This window comes from Rhinopithecus roxellana, chromosome 17, assembly GCF_007565055.1.
Source record: "Rhinopithecus roxellana isolate Shanxi Qingling chromosome 17, ASM756505v1, whole genome shotgun sequence".
In the NCBI taxonomy this organism is placed as follows: domain Eukaryota; kingdom Metazoa; phylum Chordata; class Mammalia; order Primates; family Cercopithecidae; genus Rhinopithecus; species Rhinopithecus roxellana.
In genome coordinates, this window is record NC_044565.1 from 69,809,509 (window position 1) to 69,837,259 (window position 27,751).

At 39.3% G+C, this 27,751-nt stretch overlaps 1 protein-coding gene across 5 annotated transcripts in view; it reads right to left on the minus strand.

The window, feature by feature from the left end:
- RBKS (ribokinase) overlaps nt 1–27,751 on the minus strand; it is a 108,868-nt gene that overhangs the window by 62,936 nt on the left and 18,181 nt on the right. For 4 of the 5 annotated variants that reach the window (XM_010371188.2, XM_010371184.2, XM_010371187.2 and 1 more), the window contains exons 2-4: nt 14,903–15,035; nt 4,236–4,299; nt 3,247–3,309 (exon numbers count right to left, since the gene is read on the minus strand). In XM_010371188.2, coding sequence (XP_010369490.1) covers nt 3,247–3,309; nt 4,236–4,299; nt 14,903–15,035 — 260 coding nt within the window. Of the gene's footprint in view, nt 1–3,246; nt 3,310–4,235; nt 4,300–14,902; nt 15,036–26,510; nt 27,632–27,751 lie in introns of all 5 variants that reach the window. The other variant, XM_010371189.2, reaches the window with a different exon arrangement.

A 27,751-nucleotide genomic window follows, 5' to 3' on the forward strand; every position in this document is an offset into this window, starting at 1 on the left:
AGTCCACTCAGGTGTGCTTCAAGTAAAATACAAGTGGATTTCAAAGATAGTACAAAGGAAATAAGGTAAAATATCCATTCATTCTTACCACCTGGGCAAGAGTGAGTGAGACTCTGTTTCAACAACAACAAAAAAAAAAAAAAAAGAAAAAAGAAATTTGGCTAGTCCACTCAGGTGTGCTTCAAGTAAAATACAAGTGGATTTCAAAGATAGTACAAAGGAAATAAGGTAAAATATCCATTCATTCTTACCATTTTAAAAATTAAAAAAAAAAAAAAGATAAAATTTCGGGTCTCGCTCTGTTGCCCAGGCTGGAGTGCAGTCGTGCGATCTCAGCTCACTGCAGCCTCCACCTCCTGGGTTCTTCAATCAACCCTCCCACCTAAGCCTCCTAAGTAGCTGGTATTGCAGGGGTGTGCCACCACGCCTGGCTAATTTTTTTTTGCATTTTTAGTAGAGATGGGGTTTCACTATTCTGGCCAGGTTAGTCTTGAACTCCTGACCTCAGGTGATCCACCTGCCTTGGCCTCCCAAAGTGCTGCGATTACAGGCATGAGCCACTGCGCCCAGCCAAGACAAATTTTTGATTACACACCGTAATGATAATATTTTGGACATATTGGGTTAAATATATTGCCTAAGTTAAATTTACCTGTTCCTTTTTACTTTTTAAAATGTGGCTACTAGACAATTTAAAATTCCACATGTCGGCCAGGCGCGGTGGCTCAAGCCTGTAATCCCAGCACTTTGGGAGGCCGAGACGGGCGGATCACGAGGTCAGGAGATCGAGACCATCCTGGCTAACATGGTGAAACCCCGTCTCTACTAAAAAAATACAAAAAACTAGCCGGGCGAGGTGGTGGGCGCCTGTAGTTCCAGCTACTCGGGAGGCTGAGGCAGGAGAATGGCGTAAACCCGGGAGGCGGAGCTTGCAGTGAGCTGAGATCCGGCCACTGCACTCCAGCCTGGGTGACAGAGCAAAACTCTGTCTCAAAAAAAAAAAAAAAAAAAGAAATAAAATAAAATAAAATAAAATTCCACATGTGGCTTGCATTTTATTTTTATTGGACAACACTGATCTGGAGGAATGAGTTGTAGTAGGCATTTTCTGTGCTCCAGGCTGCTCGTGCTGATCTTGTATAGACATGACCTAAAATCACCTCTCAACAGAGAACAAATTCTATCCTATCATCTTACCACAGATGTGTTTGTTGGCCACGAGGAAGACTTAATAAAGTGGGGATGGTTCAGCATAAACCTAACCTCAGTCCTGGAAAAATTCAAAGTACCCACTTGCTGAAAGACAGCATCTCTCCTTCATTTTCTTCAGTGACCTCATTTTCTCTGTTGGAGTCAACTGCTACTTCCATGTTGCTGTCTCCCAGATCCAAATTTTTGGCCTGGCCTTAGCTGCTGAGCAACAAGCCCAAGACTATAGCTGTCTGATGGACAATGCCATATGGTTAGCTTGTTCATGCCTCAAATTTAACTTGTCAAGACTAAACTTGCAAACTCACTCCTTCATTTAAGGGAGCTGATTGTCCCATCTCTGTGTATTTGTCTGAATTCTTCTATTACCACCTATACTTTTGAGGGCATTACTGTACACTGTAAACCAGGCAAGGTCTACCAAATAGGCACTTGACACACACTATTACATTATATCTTTGTATGGAAAATGCAGATTTTGTTCATAAATAAGAAAGAGAACTTGAGGATATTCCTAGAACAACAACAACAACAAAATAGGTTTAAGACAAGGAATGAGCTGCTGTTGGCAGGAATAATTACTTAAAAGGTAGCTTAAATGAACACAGGCTTTCTATAGTTAGAATGAAAACTTTTATCTACTACCTTTAGGTGAAACGTATCATTATTATTGCAACTTGGAATCACTAAAGTTGAGTTAAAAATACTGTATTTTCTGTGAGAAATGATCCTGCAAAGCTGCATTATAAATAAAAGACACATTGTGACAAATCCTAATTTAATAAAATGCACACTGTCCACAACACATGAGGCTCTGTCCTAGGTGCCCCACGAAACGCTTCGTCCTTCTGAATATTGATTCTGATTTTTAAAAATCTTATGTAGGTGTTTTTATAATTAAAACAGTTGGCAGAAATTATGAAAACCTGACTTGAAGGTTGTTACTATTTTTTTTTTTTTGAGACAGAGTCTTGCTCTGTTGCCCAGGCTGGAGTATAGTCACCAGATCTTGGCCCACTGCAACCTCTGCTTCGTGAGTTCAAGCGATTCTCCTGCCTCAGTCTCCTGAGTACTGAGATTACAGGCATGTGCCACCAGGTCCGGCTAATTGTTTTTGCATTTTTAGTAGAAACAGGGTTTCACCATGTTGGTCAGGCTGGTCTTGAACTCCTGACCTCAAATGATCTACCCGCCTTGGCCTCCCAAAGTTCTGAGATTATAGGCGTGAGCCACCACGCTCAGCCACTGTTTTAATTCATTCATTCATTCATTCATTCATTCATTCATTCACTCATTCATTTATCTATTTAGAGTCAGGGTCTTACTCTGTCATGCAGGCTGAAGTGCAGTGGTGGGACTGTGGCTCACTGCAGCCTTGAACTCCTGGCCTCAAGTGATCCTTCCACTTTAGCTTCTCAAAGCATTGGCATTATAGGTATGAGCCACTGTGCCAGGCCCAATTACTATTTTAAAAGATACATGTATCAGCTATGGTAAAGCCTTGTGGCAGACTTAGTTGTATATATATACTTTTGCGATTTGATTGCTGTTGAAAGAACAGACAAAATTGAACACTGACGATAAGTTGGATGTAATTAGTTGCTGCCATTTGCTCAGAACATATTCTATAAATATGACTCATCAAACTTTTCTTTGCACCTATTTACATTTATTTACCTAGTGTAACTGAAATGACAGATGAATGCTTGACTGCTTTTAGAGACAAATGTCAATTATAAGTTCACCTGAAGGTTAATGGGGACATTACAGCATATACATATTATTTTGACGCAACTTCATATATATTGGAGAGACAATTTTGAAAATCATCTGAAAATTGATCTAAACAATCAACGTGAGAAGTATAAATAAAGGGAAACACATTTACATTTGGATTGGAAAAACTATGCTTTAGGCCTTGAGTGGTGGCTATAGTAAGAGGTCCATAGGATTATGGTAAAAATTGATGATGCTTCTGATCTAACTCTGGAAATACACTGTCTTATGAAATGACACTCCAATATGCAAAACACTTACCTTCATTATTGACAATTATAGAAGCAGTTCCTGTAGCAGCATCTTTAGTCTGATACGTAAATTCTGAAAGAAAAAAGAAAATTACAATCACATGTACACAGAGTAGCATATATAATTTATTTTAACAATTTCAATACAACACTAATCTTTGGGAAAACTTTTTAACCTTTAACCATCTGGAATGATAAAAAAAAAATGATTAGTGCTAATTTATACCCATCATTTATAGAACAAGAAAAATAGACAGCTTTATATTTAGTTGCACCTTTTCTCTGCATTAATATCAACCCACCAAACTGCTCCGACTTTCAAGTCCCCCCAATTATTCATAATTGTATACAAATGCATTTTTCTAGACCAACACACTTATGTTCTTCATTGAAAGGAATGTCAGAGTTGAGATAAAAAGTAAAGGTCAGACCTATAAAATGAACTTGTTTGATTATTTTCATTCTCATAAGCTTGTTATTTCACCAAGAATCAAGGTCTAGCATATAAACAGAAATGCTGACCAGGCAGCCTTTGGTAGCAGCAAAGAGCCTTGAACTGGAGTCAGAAGATCTTTATTCTAGTCCTGGCTCTGGCTCCAACCAACTGTGTGCTCTTGGAAAAATCACAGAACATCTCTGGCCTTTGGTTTTCTCTTCTGTGAAATAATGGTTTCAGTCTCTATGGCTTCTAATGATTGTTGCCAGCTGTAACGTTCTTAAAACACCTTTTGTGAATGCAGTACCTTTTTCTCTTTGTCATTTGTCACATATCCATGAGATGAAGGTTTGTAATCTCTTATCATTTTATTCCCATCTGGAGGAATGTACATGGAAGAATAAACCAAAAGACATTCAAGCAAAAATGGACAAAGCCGAGCATAAAAATTCTCTGGCCACCAGGGGAAGGTCTAATAATTCTCTTCTAGATTCAATTTTTCTCATAACAAAATCACACAAAAAGGCTATAAACACTAACTTTTAAAAAGATGGGAATTTTACCTGTAGAAATATCATTCTGTTTTAAGTTTTCTATATAATCATTGCCAAAAGAATCTTTGCCAACCTGTACCAAAGAAATAATGAATATTAGATCTTTTATAGTTAGTAAAATGCTACAATGTAGTTTTTAGAATGCTTAGCATTTTAAAAGGGCATATCTGCACAGTACTTTACAAACATTAGCTAATTAATCTTCTTAATATAAGATGCTAGACTTGATTGCAGCCCAAAGAATTGTTATATAATAATGTTTCACTTATATCCTACTTAAAATGTGAAGTATTTAATGAACGCCACTCATTAAGTCATTCTCATTTTGAGCTGTTCATGTGATAATTTCCACTGAGATGGAGTTGTCTACCATCATCAATCCTTAATATTTATGAGCAATCTCAGCTGTTTGTACTTCATGGTAAATATGGGCATCTTTGTCATGACTTACCTGATGTTCCAGAATCTTTTTATCTTCTCCCTTGACACTGACATGTAGAGGCAAAGAAAAGGAAATTTTAAAGGCCCTAGCTAACTTGAGTAACTTGGTACAATGGAATTCTGTTTTTGCATCCTAGCATCTATTCTGTTAAAGGTATTTCAGTTTTTCCTTTGGACACCCATTTCTGTCCCATTCTATAGACAACAAGATTAGGTTGGCCAAGGGACCCAGGCCTGATTAAAAAGCATGTTCCTTGTAGTCCCAGCTACTTGGGAGGCTGAAGCAGGAGAACTGCTTGAACCTGGAGGTGGAGGATGCAGTGAGCCGAGGTCACGCCACTGCACTACAGCCTGGACGACAGAGTGAGACTCTGTCTCAAAAAAAAAAAAAAAAAAAAAAAAAAGGTGTGTTCCACCACCCTGGTCACAGTGATGGGTTCCTGAATGGGCATGTGACTTAAACCAGTCCAAAAAGACTCAATCCTGGGACTTTTATTGAAGCTACCAGGGAAGACAAGTTTTCTTGCCAGTAAGATTGCTGGCTATAAGAGAATGTAAGCTTGTAGTCACTGGGGCTCACCATGTGGAAACAGCTAGAAAGAAAACAGAGAAACATAACAGAAAGCAGGAAGGTGACAGACACAAACAGACACAGACTCCTAATAGCCTAATGGACCCCTAAGTCATCTGAAGCCAGCTCTACCACAGGGCTTTTCAGTTACATGAAGCAATACATTCTTTGTAAAAAATTTATTTATTTTTATTTGTTTGCTTAAGCTATTTTGAATTGAGTGTCTATTGTCTGTTACTAACAAAGTCCTGATTAGCTTCAGGCTGGGCGCAGTGGCTCACGCCTATAATCCCAACACTTTGGGTGGTCAAGGCAGACAGATCACCTGAGGTCAGGAGTTCGAGGCCAGCCTGGTCAACATGGTAAAACCCCGTCTCTACTAAAAATACAAAAATCAGCTGGGTGTGGTGGTGCATGCCTGTAGTCCCAGCTACTTGGGAGGCTGAGGTAGAAGTGCTTAAAGCCAGGAGGCAGAGGTTGCAGTAAGCTGAGATTGCATCATTGCACTCCAGCCTGGGCGACAGAGTGAGACTCTGTCCAAAAAAAAAAGGAAAAGAAAAAGCTAGTTAGTCCAGTGCCTAGTGTCACCCTGAACCACTGAACTATAATTTAAGTTGCTGTGTTTGTGCCTGGGCCCTGTGACCACATTCTTGCTTTGTGGTCCACTTTGGTAACTGGATCGCTCCCTGCTTCTGTCAGCACGAGTGTGTATCCTCTTCATCTGGTTAGCCCTCTAGCTCTTTCAGAACAGGTACTCTTCTCTGCCTGGCCAGCCATTTGCAGGGGCCAGAACTTTAGGTCTGTGGCTCAAAGCCAGAAAACTGTGATTGCAAGGCCTTTGATACCAACTGCTGGCATCTTATCGACATCTCCCTACTGTCCGTTTCTGCAATCACTATGCTAGTCAGGACACCCCTGTTATCTTCTCCCATACCTCTCCAATGCTAACCATTTGTCTGACTGCTATCTTGGTTGGACCTTGGCTTGAACTCTACGGTTGAATCTACAGCAGAGGCTGTAAATTGGTGGGTTGAAAGTTGAATCTGACTCCTAGATATGTTTCATTTGTCCTACTACTGTTTTCTGAAAAGCAGACTTTATTTTTTATTTATTTTATTTTATTTTATTTTTGAGACGGAGTCTCTCTCTGTCGCCCAGGCTGGAGTGCAGTGGCACAATCTCAGCTCACTGCCAGCTCCACCTCCCGGGTTCACGCCATTCTCTTGCCTCAGCCTCCCGAGTAGCTGAGACTACAGGCAACTGCCACCACACCCGGCTAATTTTTTGTATTTTTTTAGTAGGGATGGGGTTTCACCATGTTAGCCAGGATGGTCTCGATCTGACCTTGTGATCCGCCCGCCTCGGCCTCCCAAAGTGCTGGGATTACAGGTGTGAGCCACTGTGCCCGGCCAAAATAGACTTTATTTTAAAAACTAGTTTTAAGTTCTCAGCATAAGTGAGTAGAAAGTACAGAGTTCCCATATACTTTGTCTCTTCCTGCAACTAGTATCCCCCACTACTAACATCCTGCAACTAAGTGTACGTTTGTTACAACTGATAAACCTAGATGACATATCATTATCACTCAAACTCCATAGTTTACATTAGGGTTCGCTCTTGGTGTTGAATATTCTATAGGCTTTTACAAATGTAAAATGTCATATATCCACCATTATAGTACTATACACAATAGTTTCACTACCCTAAAAATCCTCTGTGCTCTGTGTGTTCGTCCCTCTCTCCCCACTAGCCTCTGGCAAACACTAATCTTTTCATTGTCTCCATAGTTTTGCCTTTTCCAGAATATCATACAGTTGTAATTACACAGTATGTAGCCTTTTCAGACTGACTTCTTTTACTTAGTAATATGCAACTAAAGTTCCTCTGTGTCTTTTTGTGCCTTGATAGCTAATTTCTTTTTAAAGCTAAATAATATTCCAGCATCTGGATGTACCAGAGTTTATTTATCCATTTATCTACTGAAGGATGTCTTCAAAGTTTGGGAAATTATGAAAAAAGCTGCTATAAATATCTGTGTGCAGGTTTTGCTATAAATGCCCTGCTATTTTTGTTTTAATTTTAATTTATTTTAATTTTGTTTTTAATTTTAATTTTAATCAGTTCTCAATACTTAAATATTAGAAGACTTCACAAAAACAGACAGATGTCCAGGAGGTTCTGAAAATTCAGAGGTTCTAGTAACACTGCGTCCACATTCCTGCAAGGCAAACCACCTGGAACTGAGAGGTGAGTGCCTTAAGGTGGGCATAGCCTCTTGACTTCATCACAGTCCGTATCTAGCCTACTGCAATTTCTGTTACCTGCTTGGCTCCTGTAGGCCTTTAGGCTTGCGACCTCTGAACTATACTTCTGAACTGAACTTCTGTTTTTCTGTCCTGCCAGTGAGCACTACTTCAGTGGACTATGTCTCAATCCAGGCTTCAGTCACTCCTGGTGTGTTCCATTCTTCCACAGAAAATTGTTCCTTTCTGGATATATCAATAGAAAGAAACCTGTCTGCATCCTTACCATCATTTCTGAGAACTTAGAAGTCCTTTGCCCTCTCCTTCACCAAATCAAACCTCACCTGTTTTTCAAGTATCAACTTAAGGTCTACCTTCCCTACTCTGGCCCTTGTTAATCCTCTCATCTCCAGACCTCCTATGACATTCCTAATCAAGCCCATAGTTCAATATCATCTTATATTGTTGGCAATTTCATATTTGTTAGTCTAGCCTTCTTAAAAGCTTACTGGAGACTCTTTAGGATTTGATCACATCAGTTGCCCTTCTGTTCATTTCCCTTGGACCCATCTTGTAGTCATGTTCCATTCTTTTTTTTTTTTTGAGATGGAGTTTCGCTCTTGTTGCCCAAGCTGGAGTGCAATGGTGCAATTGTGGCTCACTGTAACCTCTGCCTCTTGGGTTCAAGTGGTTCTCCTGCCTCAGCCTCCTGAGTAGCTGGGATTACAGGTGTGCACCATCACACCCGGCTAATTTTTGTATTTTTAGTAGAAATGAGGTTTCACCATGTTAGCCAGGGTGGTCTCGAACTCCTGACCTCAGGTGATCTTCCTGTCTCAGCCTCCTAAAGTGTTGGGATTACAGGCATTAGCCACCACACCCGGCTGTCATGTTCCATTCTTGAAGGAAAATGACTACAAGCACCCAAACTATTCTAGAATGGTTCCATACAAGGTTTTATTTTCAACAGCCTCCTTGAAGGCACTCTCACACTCTTTTGGCTATAGCAGTGAAATACTTTTGGGCAGAAAGATTCTTGGAAACCCGCATAGTCTGAAATAGCCTGTCTGTATGAGCTTGTTCCACATGAAGGAAGCCAGGTCAAGAGCAACTATGGACAAGCGCTTGCTTGCACATAAGCCAAAAGGGAACTCTCAGAACTCAACATGCTCTTTGGAAATCCCAGGCTCAGCTCTGCCCTGAATATTGTAGAGTAGTGCCATCCGACAGAACTTTCTGCAATGATGAAATGTTCTATATCTGTGCTGTTCAATACAGAAAATGTTTTCTATTTGTTCTGCCCAGTACAGACACTCAAAATACAGACTGTGTGACTGAGGAATTCAATTTTTAACTTTGATTACATTTAAATCTAAATATCCACAAGTGGCTAGTGGCTTCTGTATTTGACAATGCAGCAAGGGTCATGGAAAGCAAAAGGGCTGGGTATATGACGAACAAGAGCATTTCTTCAGCTAAAGGTGTTGAGATGCTTCTTTCACTCTTATCACTGGGAGGGCTCCTTCTGCACTGAAGGAGAGCTTTGGCAGGGCTTCCAGAGTCCAGAACTATGACCTGAAGCTAAGGAGGGCAGCTTCAGTCAGCACCATAACTTCTATTTTGCAAAATGATTGAGGAATGCTTGTTTAGGTTGCTTGGAATCCTCAAATGGCAGAAACCATCTAGTAATTCTACTCTTCAACATACATTTGGGGTGAATAAAACATAGATCAAAATATCCTATCCAAGGCCACATGAAATTGAATATTCTGCTCAAGAAGCTATCACATATATTAAAACAGGTTACCAATTTCAAAGCATTAGAATACAGAAAATAGGTTTAACACTAAAACTAAGATGAATATAATTTATTCTTTGCAACTGAAGACATTTTGTGACTTTTCAGTGCCTGAGGGTTATAATGAACAGCTGGTTGAGGAGACTAAGTTGAGTTTGTTGTCATACAAAACCCAGCTGTTACTTTTTTGAATAAATCCTTCAAATTAACTTACAACTTGTCATTTGCGGCCTTATAACAAAATACATAAGAAGAATCTATAAAATCTCAGTTATTTAAGCTTGCTGGTTGTTTAAATCCTAGATAAAGGGGTGTTTACCTTAATAATGGCGTTTAGGCTAGGCATGGTGGTTTATGCTGCAATCCTAGCATTTTGGGAGGCTGAGGTGGTAAGACTGCTTAAGGACAGGAGTTCGAGATCAGCCTCAGCAACACAGCAAGACCCCATCTCTACAAAAAATTAAAAAATTAGCTGGGTGTGGTGCTGCATGCCTGTAGCCTCAGCTACTCTGGAGGCTGAGGTGGGAGGATCGCTTGAGCCCAGGAGTTTGAGGCTGCAGTGAGTTGTGACTATACCATAATACTACAGCCTAGGTAACCTGTAGTTACCTAGGCTGAAAAATGGCCTTTGGGCATGGTGGTGCACACCTATAATCCCAGCACTTTGGGAGGCCAAGGCAGGCTGACTGCTTGAGCTCAGGAGTTTGAGACCAGCCTGGGCAACATGGTGAAACCTTGTCTCTACAAAAAATACAAAAATTAGCTGGGTATGGTGGCATGTGCCTGTACTTACAGCTACTTGGGAGGCTGAGGCGGGAGGATCACCTGAGCCTGGGGAGGTTGAGGCTGCAGTGAGCCCAGATTGCACCACTGCACTCTAGCCTGGGCAACAGAGTGAGATCCTGTCTCAGAAAAAAATGAAGACCTTTAATACACAAAGTTAATGCTACAATCACCATTATTAGGCCTGATTATATGAGAGTGGTGATAGGTTTGAGATAATCCAGTTATTTTCTCTCATTTCTACCATTTCTTCTTATATAAGGTGTATATTATTTGCTTGGTTATAGGATCATTTGTTTGAACACATGGCTGAGCATTCCAATCAACATAGCCAACTACTTTTAGCTAGCTGTCTTTCAACAGAGTTCAGGAAAGGACAGATTTCACCTCATTACATATTACCTGGAAAGACCTGGTGACTAATTTTTGATCTCTGAAAATGAAAATCTCAATGCATGATCAGATGATTCTCCCACAGTAATCTAGCACAGAAGGTACTTTTTAGTTAAGGTGATGGATGCTCTAATGCACTGCTTTTCAAGCTATCCATGGAGAAACATTGGCCTTGTTTTCCTTTTCTTGCTTTCAACCCATTGTGGACTATTTTATAAAATACAATAACAAGGAGATGAAAACAAAAAAGAGTCATACAAACTACAAGGCCTAATTTATTATTACTATTATATTCAACAGCTATAAAGTTATTCTGTCAAATTGCTATAAATGATCCTAACTGCTTACTCTCAATTCCTGTACTGTTTGGACCAGTGACAATCTGCATGCAGCCTGGCACCAGCCTGAGGACTGGACTTTGAACAACACCGCCTTAATATACTGAGTTAGGAGGCCAGCAGGTCTTACTTTCCGGTTGGACCCTGCTGGTGGAAGCAGGATCTGGTCAAAACATGGTGCAATGAAGAAGTTGGCTGAAAAGGAGGAAAATGACCTCTGGTTGCTCTCATTGCTCATTAGCACAAGATGCTCCTACTGGACCCAGGATAGTTTACAAATGCCATGGCAATGGCCCAGAAGTTACCTTATATAGTTTTGAAAATTCCCCTTCTGCATAACCCACCTCTTAATTAGCATATAATTTAAAGTACATGTAAATATAGTTGCTAACAGTCCATACACTATCCTCTGGGCACCCAGCCTATGGGTTAGCCGTGTAGCACTGGTTCAGTCAAAGTTGCTTTTTTTTAACCTTGGCTCACTCTTAAATTCTTGCCTGGGTAAAGCCAAGAACCCTCCCTGGCTAAGCCCACCAGGGCAGCCTGCATCAGTATCACCTCTGTCACAAAACTTCATGCTTGATGGTTCTGAAGGGAGAACAGATAGCTACCTGTATTAGTTTGATAGTCTCATATTTGAAGGAAGTAAGACAGGGTAATTTCTTGAAGGTGTTTCCAGTTTGCTGATTCCTGACCTGGGTCATTTGGGTTCATACCTACTCATGGTTTCTGTGCTCATATTGGGCCACTGCATCTTGAGTTCCTTACTTGACCATGGTCCTCTCCTGAACTGCCAGTTTTTTTGTTTTTTTTTTTTTTGTGAGATGGAGTCTCGCTCTGTCGCCCGGGCTGGAGTGCAGTGGCCGGATCTCAGCTCACTGCAAGCTCCGCCTCCCGGGTTTATGCCATTCTCCTGCCTCAGCCTCCCGAGTAGCTGGGACTACAGGCGCCTGCCACCACGCCTGGCTAGTTTTTTTTTTGTATTTTTTTAGTAGAGACGGGGTTTCACTGTGTTAGCCAGGATGGTCTCGATCTCCTGACCTCGTGATCCACCCGTCTCGGCCTCCCAAAGTGCTGGGATTACAGGCTTGAGCCACCGCGCCCGGCCTGAACTGCCAATTTTTGATGTTTAGGAATAACTTCCTCCTCTTAACATTTGGCTTCGATGGAATGGAACAGGAAACACTTAACTCAGGTGAAATCTTAAGAAAGATGTCCTAATAGGCTCTTTGCCCTGGACGACTTTCATATTATACAGTATCTGCTGGGATTTTAAATCTGAAAATGCCATCTCCATTTATCACTAGACTGTAGCTTTGGTCCATGACTCAGTTAAAAACTGACTAAATAACTTTTAAGTACTTGAAATGTTTCATTATACATGTATCACTGTATAAATATTGAGGTAACTCGTTTAATATTCTTTGTCACAATATCTTAACAAATATTTCTCCCTAGCTCAATATAAGAAGTTCGTTTGGGCCATCAGTCTTACTTCGAAAGAGCCTGAAGTTTAGTTTGTTATAGGTAGTAAGAGGTAAATAAATCTTGCTGAGAAAGCCATAGAAAATTTTTACCTGTTTTTCTTTTCCTCCATCTGTTCATTTTTATCTTGATAAATTTCATGGTTTTGGTTTCTACTCAGAACTTGGCATCTTAAAAAAAACTGCTATAAAGCAAGTTTGACTAATTTGCTTAATAAAAATGTATTTCACAATGGATAAAATATGATTAATGGACAGATAATAACTTCTATTATAAAAATATATTATTTTCTTTTTAAGAAGTCTAAGAATATTGTGCAATTTGCTTAAACTTTTAAATAATTCCATGTCTAAAGGTCCCGGGTTATCTAGCCAAAGTTACCCTGGATAGGTTGTAGCTGCAGTCATGTTTTTTGATCCTCTGCTATGCAGACACAGGCTAAAATCCACTGTGGTGCTAAACATTAGATGACTAAATCAGGGGCATGGTAGATATACAGAACTTTCAAAATTGTACAGATGCTAACATAAACCGTCATACACAAATAGTACTTTTGCTTTAATCAACCTCCTAACTGGAATATTTCCCAAAATATAGACCCCTGCTTCTATTCCTTTCCCATCCACTCATATGGTTTTAGGATTCATTTCCCAAGTTCAGTTCAATAATTCAAATATTTCTCTTTGTCATTTCTTTCTTTGCCTCAAATTCAACAGACCTAAAATAAAATCAATTTCATAATCTTAGGATTGGAAGAGATCCCAGGGGACATCCAATCTTGACTTTAATGGCTACATAAATAGCTTCTATAAAGCTTCCAAGAGGGAGGGGTTCTCTAATCTCTCCTTTAACATCTCCAGCTCTAGGAACTCCCCTCTTTCAGGAAGCCATTTTGGGTACACAGCTTCCAACACCAACTCTACGTCCAGGTTTTCCTACACAGGAAATTGTATCATCCTCTTTCCAGTTCCCAGGTCCTCTTAATTAAGTCAGCACCATCTGATCACTCTCCAAACCTTCCACAGCTAATCAGGTAAGAGATGGGTCAGGCCTAAGTTTTTAATCAGCCCCCTCTCACAGCCCCATAATTCCCGGGACATAATTAGTTGCTGATTAATTACAATGATATTTTAAATCTATCAAGAGCTCAATCTTAGCGAAAGAGGGTTTCTTACTTTGAATCTTATGCTTCACGTGATGTTTTTGACCCAATAGCCATGTGAAAATTATGTTAATCATAGGTTAGAAATAAAATTACAGTTCACTAGCAGATGAAGTGATAATTGTATAGTTTATACATCATTTAAAACTCCTGTGGAGAGAAAAGTGCTGACTGCAATGAAAAATGACATTTTGAGAATTTTTGGTAAAATCTATATAGTTCATAGGAGGAAGCTCATTTTTTTAAGTTCCTTGTATTTTTCTTGCCCTTTAATAATGTGCAGACCCAGCCTGGCTTTCCCTAAAAATCAAACAAACACAATCATCTACCTTTCCTGTTATACGTATAATGCTATAATGCTAGCACCTTAAAATTTCATGAAAAATGAAAAATGTAAACTTTTGGCAGCCCATTTAATTTATTTTCAAATTATTTCAGTAGCATGGATAAAAATAGGAATACTGGATGTTACAATATCATATTTCTACATACATGAAAACAAAACAACGCCAAAAGATCAGTTATGTGCAGTTCATTAAGGCCAAGATTCTTTTCAGATCTAAGATACAGCATTAGAAGAAAATGACTTAGAGATGAGTAAATCACCAGTTATTACACGAAGTTTCCAAAAGCTGTGTTGCTGCAGTGAAACCTGTTAAAAACAGGATGACTCATGCTGTTGTTTAGAAGCTGGATGACAGAAACCCACTGGAGTAGGCTAATTTCCCTCACTTCTCACACCCCAGTTATAAAGTCATTACATTCAGGGAATGCAGCATTAAGTTATTTGAGAACTGCTACTTCCCAGAGGATGTAATGAGGTAGACATTAATACACAGGACAAGGGAGACTACTCTCTCTTATTTAGATCTTTAAAAACAATAAACTTCCATAAGAACTGAAAGCAGGTACTCAAGTAGACGTATATGCATGTTGGTAGCAATGCTATTCATAAGAGTCAAAAGGTGGAAACAGCCCAAGCATCCATCAATCCATTCATTGATGAACAAAAAAAATTGTGGTATATCCATACAATGGAATATTATTCAACCATAAAAAAGAAGGAAATACTGATATATGCTACAATGTTGCACCTCAAAAACAGTATGCTAAGTGAAAGAAGCCAGGTACAAAATGTCACATAATATATATTCCATTTATATGAAATGTCCAGAACAGATAAATCCATAGAGACAGAATGAAGACTGGTGGTTGCCAGGGCCTTAAAGGGAAGACAGAATGAGGAGGAACTGCTTAAAGGGTAAGGGATTTTGTTTTGGAATGATAGTAATGATCTGCAACAAGATAGAAGTGGTGGTTGAATGTATTAAATGCCACTCTACGTTTTATAAGCCGCTGAATTGTTCACTTTAAAATGGTTGAAAAAAATAAAAACAATGAACTCCAGTCTTAAAACCAGATTCTTACCTCTAGAATCCTCTCCACTATACTTTATACTTACCTTGCACACCATGGACGTCGTTGCTCCAAGTCGAGCAGCTTGGACACACTGGTTGGCACCTTTCCCTCCAAAGCCAATAAAAAACTTATGTCCATGGATGGTTTCTCCAGTTTTTGGCAAACGAGAAGTAAGACTATTGTAATTTAAAAAGAGAAGAAAAAGGCATATTGGTAACTGTAATCAATTTAAGTTCTTTAGAAGAGAGGGAAGGCTATATGGTAGAGCTCTAAACAGTCTTAACACTTAGAATTACGAGCAGAAGCAAGGAAGATTGTCTCCTCCTTTAGGATGACATTTAGTAGTTTGCATCATTATCAAGAATGAGTCTCTTTGACAGAATTCCTCTCTGTCTCCTAGAGCCCACTACTGCATCAGGTTTATTCATGAATACCTTTCCTTCATATTCCCTTTCCTAATGCCAGCACAGAACTTTATTCACAGTGGGATTTAATAAATGAGATGAAATTAATGTATATTTCTATATGGATTTATCTGGTTACTTTAACAAGAAGCAGGAAGTGTATCAGGATTCTGATAATCAAGTACAGGACCTAAGGAGAGAGGGAAGTTACAATTCCAGGTACTAAAGAATCTTTTTTGTTTACTAAGCGGTAGAGTAAGAGTGGGGTGTTCAGACAGCAGGATCAGGTTTTAGTCTTAGGCCATCCTGCATACCGCATCATTTCATGCGCTCACTCAAAAAGAGCATCTATTTTAAAAAAGGAACCCTAAAGAGCTAAGTTATTTTTAAATTTTTATTATGGAAGATTTCAAACCTATAAAAGTAGAGAAAGCAGCATATTGACTTCCCTTACCCTCATTCACCTATCATCCAGATTTAATAATTTAATAATTATCATCTCATAGCCAATCTTGTTTGAGTCAATACCTTCATCAGTTTCTCCAAGAGGTAAGAATTTTTACCATAATGCTATTATTGCCTAATGATGATAGTATTAAGTGAGGCAAAAATAATAAAAGGTTTGATCCAGGGTATGATTTTTATATTTCATATTATTAAAGATGGAAGGTATGAGGAAATAAAATATTTGAAGGATGGAAGGAAATGATTGACTTTAAAATGAAAGAGGCATTCTGGGGAGTTCTAGGGCAAGTGAAGAAGATGGGCACAGGTGGCATGAATATTGGCTAGTTGGCCACAAAGAAGTGGGCCAAGGGCCAGAGGGAGAGATAAAAAGAGGGTAGGTGTGACCATAAAAGGTTAATTAGCTTTAGATAGGAAAGAAAGGTAAAGAGCTAAGTTCACAATAGTAAGGCCACTGAGAACCTATGCTGCTTTTACAGGTTAGAAATCTATATTAATTTCTCACATAGATTGTGATCTACCTGAAGCCAGTATCTTATATTAGAACAAAGCAATGCCAATTCCTATAGGTCCCTAACAGCCAGTTTGCAAGGGGATGACTTATAACTGATGCTAAGAACACACAATTGTTTCAATAAAGACCAAGCTCAACCTGTTAACCTCCCTTATATAGCTCTAAAAGTGTCAATAAATTGAGCTGAACTACTCCATTCCCTTGCAGTACACTGTCAAATATGGTTGAGATTCAAAAGAGCCTCATCAATAATTTGAAAACATCCCACTCCTCCCCTTTAAAGTCTATTTTTATCTTGGATTCTAAATGCATTTATAGTACTGATGAAAAAAATATACATTTAGAAGGTTCACTTCTGAAAAAGGTACTCAATCAAGAGAAAAATGGTTTTAATGTAATGTTATTATCCTGTCATTTAATTTAGCAATGACAAGTGATGATGAGATTTTGATTTGCATTAGAAATCTTAAACATTTTAGGATTCTGTTATGAACAGGCAATGATGAGTAATCTGTGTGATTGAGTAACTATGTGAATTCTTGGCTTACTGATGCTGCTACAAACAACACTCATAGCAACCTTAAAAAGAAAAAATATCCCATGTGGCTAAAAACAGGCCAAATAACTTGATTAGTAAGACTGTCACTAAAGAAACTTACGATTTCCACTATATTTATACTTAGATCTGGGTTACAATTCACTGGTTTGAATCAAGTGTAATTTTTATTATTGACTGTGAGAATTCATTTAAAAATCACCAGATGATTACTGGGATGCATACGTATGTGGGGGAAGGGCAAAATCATGGGTACAGTAGGTGTGTTTGATGTGGGAGCAGATGGCTGGGATTTAAACTCATTTCTAAACAACTTCTATTAACACAAGCACTGTATTAATTCAGTGATCACTGAAATTCTTCACTCTTTTGGTATTTTGCTAATTTCTCCTCTTTTTCTTCTGCATCCTTCCCCTACTCTTGTCTTTCTTCCCTCAACTGTAGACTTTCCCTGTATGAGGACAGGGACCAAGTATGTCATGTTCTCCATTTTATGCAACTTGTCTGTCACTTGACAAGAGGTTAACAGATATTTGCTAATTGAACAGATTTTTGTAAGACTCTCCCTTTGTCCCTCCCTCTCTCTTTTTTTTTTTTTTTCAAACGGAGTCTCTCTCTGTCACCAAGGCTGGAGTACAGTGGCACAATCTCGGCTCACTGCAACCTCCACCTCCTCGGTTCAAGTGATTCTCCTGCCTTAGCCTCGCGAGTAGCTGGGATTGCAGGGATGCGCCATCAGGCAAGGCTAATTTTTGTATTTTGGGTAGAGAGGGGGTTTCACCATGTTGGCCAGGCTGGTCTCGAACTTCTGGCCTCAAGTGATCTACCTGCCTTACCCTCCCAAAGTGCTGCGGTTACAGGCATGAGCCACAGCACCCAGCCTCTCTCTATCTCTTTTCTGTGTCTCCCCAATATAGCATCTATTCCTGTCCTGAAATGAGGATGTGGAGGTGTTGATTAGGGAAGCAGGGGGAGACTGGCAGGGATGACTGGGCAACTGTCTGACAATGACAACTTCATATTTTACCAGATCTTGCCCATTGCATTCCCAGTATCAGTAGCATTCCTCTTCCATAAGCAAGAACTGTAACTAGAAGTGATATATTCCTTCATTCATGCACTAATTCAACAAATGTTAATCATTGTGTCCTGATGTACCTCCAAGGCAAAATCAACTTGTTGACAATGGCATTAAACCTAACCCTGATGCAAGTAATACACGAGTGAAGAAAATATGTCACGGAATAAGGAGATTAGTACGTTTCTTTTTTTTTTTTTTTTTTGAGGTGGAGTCTCACTCTGTCTCCCAGGCTCGAGTGCAGTGGTGTTATCTGGGCTCATTGTAACCTCTGCCTCCTGGGTTCAAACGATTCCCCTGCCTCGGCCTCTCGAGTAGCTGAAATTACAGGCACGCACCACTACGCCCAGCTAATATTTTTTGTATTTTTAGTAGAGATGGGGTTTCACCATATTGGCCAGGCTGGTCTTGAACTCCTGATCCACCTGCTTCAGCCTCCCAAAGAGCTGGGATTACAGGCCTGACCCATGGCGCCTGGCCTGATTTTTTTTTTTTTTTTTTTGAGACAGAGTCTGCTCTGTTGCTGAGGCTGGAGTGCAATACAAAAATGGCTCACTGCAGCCTCAACTTCCTGGGCTCAGATGATCCTCCCAACTCAGCCTCCTAGACAGCTGGGACCACAGGTGCACACCACCACCTCCGGCTAATTTTTTGTATTTTTTTGTAGGATGGGGTTTTGCCATGTTGCCCAGGCTGGTCTCAAACTTTTGGGCTCATGCGATCCTCCTGCCTTGGCCTCCCAAAGTGTAGGGATTGCATGTGTGAGCCACCGTGCCTGGCTGATTTATGTTTTTTAAAAGGAAAAAGATGGCCGGGTGCGGTGGCTCACACCTGTAATCCCAGCACTTTGGGAGGCCGAGACGGGCTAATCATGAGGTCAGGAGATCAAGACCATCCTGGCTAACACGGTGAAACCCTGTCTCTACTAAAAATACAAAAAAGTAGCCGGGCATAGTGGCGGGCGCCTGTAGTCCCAGCTACTCGGGAGGCTGAGGCAGGAGAATGGCGTGAACCCGGGAGGCGGAGCTTGCAGTGAGCCGAGATCGCGCCACCGCACTCCAGCCTGGGCGACTGAGCAAGACTCCGTCTCAAAAAACAATAAAAATAAAATAAAATTAAAAAAAAAAAGGAAAAAGATATATGTATATGTTCTCCCATGATATGTACATGCATAAAAAGTGAAAAGTTAAATGACAGGTATTCACAAAGAAAGGTGGGGACTAAAAGTTCATGTTTTACTTTATATTCTCATGTACATAAACACATACGACAAGAATATTTCAGCATATTATACTATACCACTTGTCACTACTTCAGATTCATGTGGCCTCTGCCTCATTTGCTAGCCACCAGTTCTTCGTCAGCACTAGCTGGCTTCTTGAAGGTGTCACCTAACAGAGCCTTACTGAATGCTGCTGTCATCCCACCCCTGGGCTTCTGTCTCTTCAGACTGTCCTGAAGGACTAAGTAGCCAGTGGTCAACTTGCAAATGTCAAATACCTTTGTATACGCTCTTCCTTCTTCCCTGTCCCCTGCTCTTGACTCCTGGGTTATGGTGCTAATCGAGTACGTGCACTTAAGCCTCTGTCTTATGCTCCAGTTTCTGTTAAACCCAGACTAAGACAGTTTATGGCTGATTTAATTTTTTTTAAAGTAAATAAACTGAAGAGTGGAGAGAGCAACTAGAAAGTTAGTTACAAACAGGCAGAAGCATTTCTGAATTATAAATCCTAATTTACTTTGAATTAGACTTTCCTATCTTTCTTCCTTATTGAAATCATGGAATTATGCTCAGGTTCAAGAAAGCATCTGCACAAAGCACTGTCTCCTGGGATGAAAGCATTACTATGATTTGTTCTAATTTTAAAAAAAGAGGTTTAACAGAGTGTCAAAGACAGAAAAATTAAATTGCTCAAATTAAAAAGAAAAGGAAACAGTATTAGTAGAAATACGCTGTTACTACCATTTAAAGGTAAAAATAGTGTAAATTTCTGAATGAGGGAGAAAACCTGAACAGAGAAAACCATGCCTAAGAAATATATTTGAATTTAAAACAAATACATAGCTTTTAGAACGCCACAATTGTCTGTAGGTTGGATTGAAAGGAACAGTGATAAATGTTCATACATGGCCCTAGTCTTCCCTGCCATGAGAGGCCACGTGGTTAGAGCCTGGGTGTGCCAGGCAGGAGGCCTGAGCCACTTACTGATTGTATTACTTTTGACAGCTTTTCTCTCTTTGAACCAGCTTCTTCTCTTGCAAAACAGGTTTAATAATACTTGTCAACTCCTTAAATGCCTGGGTTTTGTGCTCTGAGTTAATTCACTGACAGGTGTTACCAGAACAACTTATCAATTGCTTTTAACTTCTTGACAATGATGTGGTTTTTACAGATTCTCAGAGATTATTCAAACCAAAGGAAGGAATGACCCGGTTATACGGGGATGAGAAGTCTTTCAACCAAAGAGGTCACACTAATATTGGCTTCAGCCAAAAGACACCAAATGTGTTGCTTTTTGGCTTTTGCATTGATCTTTTCTCCTTTTGGCTGCAAGCTTCTGACAACAGAAGCCTCTATAACAGGAGATTGTACTGTTAGTTATTACTCAATTAAAATTCATTACGCTAATTTATTATTCTTACTGCCTGTATTCTTCAACCATATCTGTTCTTCTCGGCATTTGTATACGCCACATTTAAAAGGCTGAGAGTAATTTCAAAATCAAGTTAGTGACATCTATTTCTACCTCCGTAAAAAAAAATTCCCAACTAAAAATTCATTCTATCTTCCCTAACCCTTCATTTGGAGACATATATGTTATTTATTTAAGGTAACGAAACATAAATTATGCTTTATACAGTTTTTAACTGATCTTGATTTCTAACCCATTTCTTTTTATTTAAGAGACAGCTTCTTGCTCTGTTGCCCAGGCTGGAGTGCAGTGGTATAATCACAGCTCACTGTAACCTCGAACTCTTGGGCTCAAGCGATCCTCCTGCCTTGGCCTTCTGATTAGCTGGGACTACAGGGGCACACAACCATGCCCAGCTAATTTTTTTCTTTTTTGTAGAAATGGGGTCTCGCTATGTTGCCCACGCTACTCTTGAACTCCTGGTCTCTAGCAATCCTCCCGCCTTGGCCTCCCAAAGCACTGAGATTACAGGCATGAAACTCTTATCTTTTCCTAGCTAAAATGTCTGCGACAAAAACGTCATTTTGTCTGAAGATGCAGCTACTCTGGAATTTGTACAGTGGACAAACAACACTCTAGCAGAAGTGACCAGTCTTTCAGAGTGTCATATCCTTGACCCCTATTTAAAATTTATGTATGTGTGAAAAAGTGTACCAGGCAATGAGAGAGACAATAAAGATTAGTACATTATGGTATTCTCCCATGTTACAGTCTTACAGGGCTGACTTCATTCACATCTCTGCTCAAATGTTACCTCTTTAGAGAGGACTTCCCAGACCACCTTACAGGAGACACCCCTTCTTGATATAATTTTTAAATATTGACTTATTCATTCTGACAAAAACAAACAAACAAAAAAAACAAAAACCACCAGGTTTTTGAATCAGAGACAGCATTTAAATACTTATACTTTAGTTCTACAGTCCCCCACAAGGTTACGTGATAAGAATAACTCCCCAGTAATGAATTTTGGAGCCTATGTAGGACATTTCACACACAGCTGCTGCTCCTTCTCCCCTCTGGGGTGGGGGAAGAAGCAGCTTGCCTCACCTGCACATGACCTACTGACCTTTGCTTTGTAAACAAAACATCTCGGGGGAGAAGGGGAGGGTTTCTAGGTTTACAACCCCTAGCATGAAAACAAATTATCTTGGGGAGAAGTCTCTGAATCTCTCCACAGGTCTTTAACTTCCAAGGCTTGTTTGCCATTCAAATATTCTTCAGGCTGGGCGCAGTGGCTCATGCCTGTAATCCCAGCACTTCGGGAGGCCAAGGCGGGTGGATCATGAGGTCAGGAGATCAAGACCATTCTGGCTAACATGGTGAAACCTCATTTCTACTAAAAATACAAAAAATTAGCCAAGCATGGTGGCGGGCGCCTATAGTCCCAGTTACTTGAGAGGCTGAGGCAGGAGAATGGCATGAACCTGGGAGGTGGAGGTTGCAGTGAGCCAAGGTCGCGCCACTGCACTCCAGCCTGGGTGACAGAGTGAGACTCCTTCTTAAACAAACAAACAAAAAACATTCTTTAATCCGGTGCCAGAAATCTTTGCTCAGAAAGTCCTGATCATGCAGAAACATGAAAACATTCATGAAGCATTACTTCCCAACAATTTTCTTCGTAGCAATATCACTACATGACATTACAATACTCATTTCCTTCTTCTTTTCCTGCTTTCTTTTGGATTAACTGTATTCCATTTCACGTTCCCTGTTTGTGTGTTATAGTCTACCTCTCTCCTCCTCCTCCTCCTTTTTTTCTTGTAGAGACAAATCTCAGTAAGTTGCCCAGGGCTGGTCTCGAACGCCTGGCCTAAACTGAGCCTCCTACCTTGGCCTCTCAAAGTGTTGGGATTACAGGCATAAGTCACCATGCCTGGCTGATTTTTTCCCCCCTATTATTTTAAAAGTGGTTGATCTAGTGTTTAGAATACGCATCTTACACTGATCACACTTTATTTTCAAACAGTACCATACTACTTTACTTAAAAATGTAATCTACTTTACGTATTCTTCCACTTCCTCTTCCTAACCTTTGTGCTACTGTCATACATTTTACTTCCACATGATGTAAACCTCACAATACTATGTTACTACTTTATTAATTTAAAATGTCAATTGCCTTTTAAAGAAATTAGGAAGTGAAGAAAAAGTCTTTGTATTTACCCATATATTTACCATTTCTGAGGGTCTTCATTCCTTTGGATGGATCTGAGTTTCCATTTGGAATCATTTTGGTTCCACCTAAAGGAACTTCCTTTAACATTTATTATAGTGTGAGTTTTCTGGTGATAAATTCTTTTATTTTCCTAAAAAGTCTTTAGGAAGTCTTTATCTTTCCCCTTTATATTAGAAAGATATAGAATTCCATGTTGACAGTTTATTTTTCAAGCACTTTAAAGATTTTATTTTCTTCTGACTTACATCTTGTTTCTGACAGGAAGTCTGCAGTCAATCTTTGTTCCTCTATATGTAACGTGTGCCTTTTTTTCTTAACCTCTGGGTGCTTTTAAGAGTTTCTGTTTATAACTGATTTGTAGGAATCTGATCACAATGTGCTCTGATGTGGTTTATATCATGCTCATCCTGCTGGATGTTCATTGTTTGCATCAAGTTTTAAAAATTTTAGCCATTATTTCTTCAAATGCTTTTAGTGCCTCTCTGCTTCTCTCTCCTTTTATTCTTAGACTCCAGTGACATACATGGTAGACTGTTCCACAGGTTACAGACACTGTGCATTTTTTTCTCTGTTGCTTCAGTTTAGATAATCTCTTTTACTAGTTTTTCAAGTTCACTTATCCTTTCTTCTGTCATGTTCACTCTATTAGGCTCATCCAGTGAATTTTTTATTTCAGATATTGCATTTTTCATTTTTTAGACCTCTAATTTGGTTCATTCATATATCTTCCATTTTTCTTGTGTTCATCTTTTTCTTTAAGTCACTGAGCACATTTGTAACAGGACTTTTAAAATCCCTTTCTCGCTGGGCGTGGTTGCTCATGTCTGTAATCCTAGCACTTTAAGAGGCTGAGGTGGGAGGATTGTTTGAGCGCAAGAGTTTGAGACCAGCCTGGGCAACATAGTGAGACCTTGTCTTTACAAATAATTTAAAAATTAGCTGGGTATGGTGGCGTGCACCTGTGGTCGCAGCTACTCGGGAGGCTGAGGTAGAAGGATTGCTTGTGCCTAGGAGGTTGAGGCTACAGTGAGCTCTGATTGCACCACTGCATTCCAGCCTGAGTGACAGAGTAAGACCCTGTCTTAAAAAAAAAAAAAAAAAAGGCTTTTTGCTAATTCCACCATCCCTGTTTTACTGTGTTTATTTTGAGTGAGTGGTTTTTCTCCCCACTCTTGGTTATAGATCACATTTTCCTGATTCTTTGCATGTCTAGTGATCTCTGGATGCTCACTAGTTGTTCCAACATGGGCAGAAATAAATATTTTTGAATGAATGGTCTACAGCTTAAAAGACATTATATAGAAAGTTGAGATGACAGATGCCTAATAAATAATACAGATAAATAATATAGAGATGACAGGTACATAATAAATAATACAATGGGGTGAGAGCAGGGCAAAAGTGCTATGTATGACAGATGCCCAAGGGAAAAAGTAAGCCAGTTACGAAATTTCCAAATTGGAAATGAAGTTATGTGACAGGAGTCTTTATAAACTTAGTTGGGAATATGGTCAGAAAAGTGGGGACAAAAAGGGGCACATCCTTTTTATTCTTACAATATAGCATGGAAGGCTGAGTATACAAGGTGTTGGGAGAGGCTTATCACTCAAAATATTAAACATACACATAAAAATTAAAATACCACCTAAGCTCAGCAAATCTTTTTGGATAATTATATGTACATCTCCTTACTTCCAGCTGAGAACAGTCCTAGAAGAAGAAAAAAAGTTGGATAGGGTGGTGGGGAATGAGCTAATTTTGGAATTAGAGATAGCAAGAGGCGAGGGCAGGCAAAATGTATATGTATGTATAAGGGATTAGGAAGTGGGGATTGGACAACTATTGCCATTTTGGATGGCAAAAGGTATGTGTACAAGAACTGGAAAGTGGGAAAATCAGAATGCTGAGAAACAGAGCAGAAAGGGTTTGGTGGAACAAAGTCATTTGTCAAAAGTTCCTGATGACTTGCTTTTAAATTCACTGAAGACAAGAAAAGTATGCATTTGTAAAATAATAGAAATGACAGTGACAAATAACTACAAAACCAATATTTTATTTTGTATTTTGCCAATTAATTATAGTAAATTTTAAATTCTAGAATGACTTCTGTCACTACATTATAATTATCTGGGTTACATCTTTTTGCCATCTGTTCATGTAGTTTAAAGAAATAAAAACATTTTAATTTTATCCTAAGCAAAATACAATTAGAAGGATAAATCAGCATAAGAAAAAATAATGTAATCTGGAATCAATTACTAAATTTTAATTTATCTACTGTTTTTGGTGATCATGTATAATCAATAACTCATGATGTTATTTTGAGCTTAACAGGCATTATCATCAGTTTTAGGGAGAAAGTGAGAATTCAAAAAGTATTAGCTTATCAAAAAAACACATAGCTGTTAGGGGTTGAGCGAATTTTTAATTCAGCTATTCTGACTCCATTGCTATAGTTTTTAACCACAATATGCTACTTTCTTTGGCAATTGGTATTCTTTCAATTTTGACTATAATGTTGGATATTCAATAGATAAAACACACAAATATTTACTTAACAGTCATTTATATAAGGGCATAAGAAACAATAATTCTATACTAAAAACGACCTATATTTCATCCCTTTCCACCACTTCTTGTTTTGAGTGTGTCACTAGGTAATGTTACAGAGGAAAGAATGGTGGCTTTCCCGGTGGTCTCTTGACACTGTTCATTCTTAAAATCTTACTTATATTTCAAATATCTTTGCATAGCCTATTCTGTAGGCCTAAAGGTTCTTTCCTTTGCTTCTCAGTTGAGCTAATCCATTCAAATCCTTTAAAATTCAACTCAGACAGTCATCTCCTTTGGGGGTCCTAATATAGTAAGTCCAATGGAAATAATACAGTAATAATGGCAGATATTTCCAGAGGACTTATTATATGATAAATACTGCACTAAACACTTTCTAACTATCAATTCACTTAACCATTACAATAATCCCATGAGAAAGTTATTATTATTTTCATCCTAGTTCACAGATAAGGAGGATGAAAATCAGAGAGATTACAAAACATATCCATGTTCACCCAGTTGAAGATGGCAGGGCCAGAATTCAAAGCAAGGTTGATCTGACTCCAAAACTTACAAGATATTATCCAGAAATGTACCTAAAGCCTTTGGACCGATTTATATTTTAGGATTTTATAATGTATTGTGTAATTTTTATTTAATAGTAATTATACTTCTGAAGAACGTTGGTGTTCTACAAGCTGAACTAAGATGTTGAGATGGAAAGGTCAAATAGTGGTGCTCCTTTCCTACTTAATTCAGAAGGCATTAAGTGAATGGACACAATGTTATCAAATTTAACTTTTCTTCTTAAACCCCTGCGTGCAGTATTCTTTATGTAACCTATAGTCTAGCAGAAGAGAGCACACAATTTCATGGGAAGTATGAATATAGTTAACTGAAGTTTAATGTTCTGTGGTATTCCACAAAAAGCATGACTTACTTGTGCTCTACAGCAGTGGTCCCCAGCCTTTTTGGCACCAGGGACCGGCTTTGTGGAAGACAATTTTTCCATGGATCAGGGGGAGGAAATGGTTTCGGGATGATCCAAGCACATTCCATTTATTGTGCACTTTATTTCTATTATTGTTACAATGTAATATATAATAGAATAATTATACAACTCACCATAATGTTGAATCAGTAGGAGCCCTGAGCTTGTTTTCCTGCAACTAGACGGTCCCATCTGGAGGTGATGGGAGACAGTGATACCTGAAGTGTGTTGTTTATGTCCAGTATACTCCATAATCTCATTTTGGTTGCTGTTACTGCAGAAAACCCTGCTCACAAAGACAGGATGTTGGAAATGGAAGCAAGCTTTTCAGGGCTTTTGGGGCAATCTCTGGATATTCTGCCTTGACTTCAATCTGGACTGTATGAAGATGTGAAGCTGTTTCAACATAGTTTCAAGGCCACCGTCATTTGCGATTTCAAGCAGTTGGTCCTCCTCCAGCACGGACAAAGTCGATTCACCTTGGCTTATCCACAAATGGGTTGCGGATCCATTCCTTCCCAGTTTGGGGGGTCTTTTGTGGTTGGGAAGTAATGCTTAAACTCCTTTGAAAGCTGAGATATGTGATCATGTACCAGCTGAGGGAAAGAAAGCCCTGGCTCAGTCTCTTTCAAAATCTCTGCTAATGTTTGAAATATGTCAGAAATTCCAGGGTTCACTTGTCACCCCCATAATTCCAGTTTGGTTTTGAATGTGGCCCCTTTATCTGACAATTCGAACACAGTCGTTGTTCTCCCTGAAGTGACAGATTTAGTTCGTTGAGCAGGTTGAATATGTCACACAAGGAAGCAAGGTTTGCAACCCATTCTGTGTCACTGAAATGTGCTGCCAGTGGTGACTGTTTTTCTCAAAGAAATCTCTGGAGTGGCTCTTGTAACTCAAAAACTCTGATTAGTGACCTACCTTTAGAAAGCCATCTCACTTCTGTGTATAAAAGAAGACATGTGTGCACTGTGCCCACCTCCTCATAGAGCTGTGCGAAGGAGACGTTTGAGTTAAGGGCATGTACTTTAATGTGGCTGATAATTTTAATCACATCCTGCAAAATGCTGTTAAGTTCAGGTGACATTTTTTTGCTATCCAGCATTTCTCTATGGATGACATGGTGTGTAGACTCACATTCAGAAGCAACCTCTTTGATCTGAGTAGTGAAACCAGAAAGCTGTCTAGCCATGGTAGCCACTCTGTCCACACGTATACTCACACAAAATGACCAGTTCAGTTTTCCTGACATGTAATCATTCAAAGACTTGAACAGTTCTGCAGCTGTGGTGTTGGTTGGCAACAAAAGTGCACATAACATATCCTCATGCACATCCTCCTGAAAAAATACATTACACAAAACAAGCATTGTTGCCTTGTTGTCAACATCGGTAGACTCATCAACCTGGACTGCATACCACAGTGACTCACTAATCCACTCTAGCAATTGTGCCTCAAT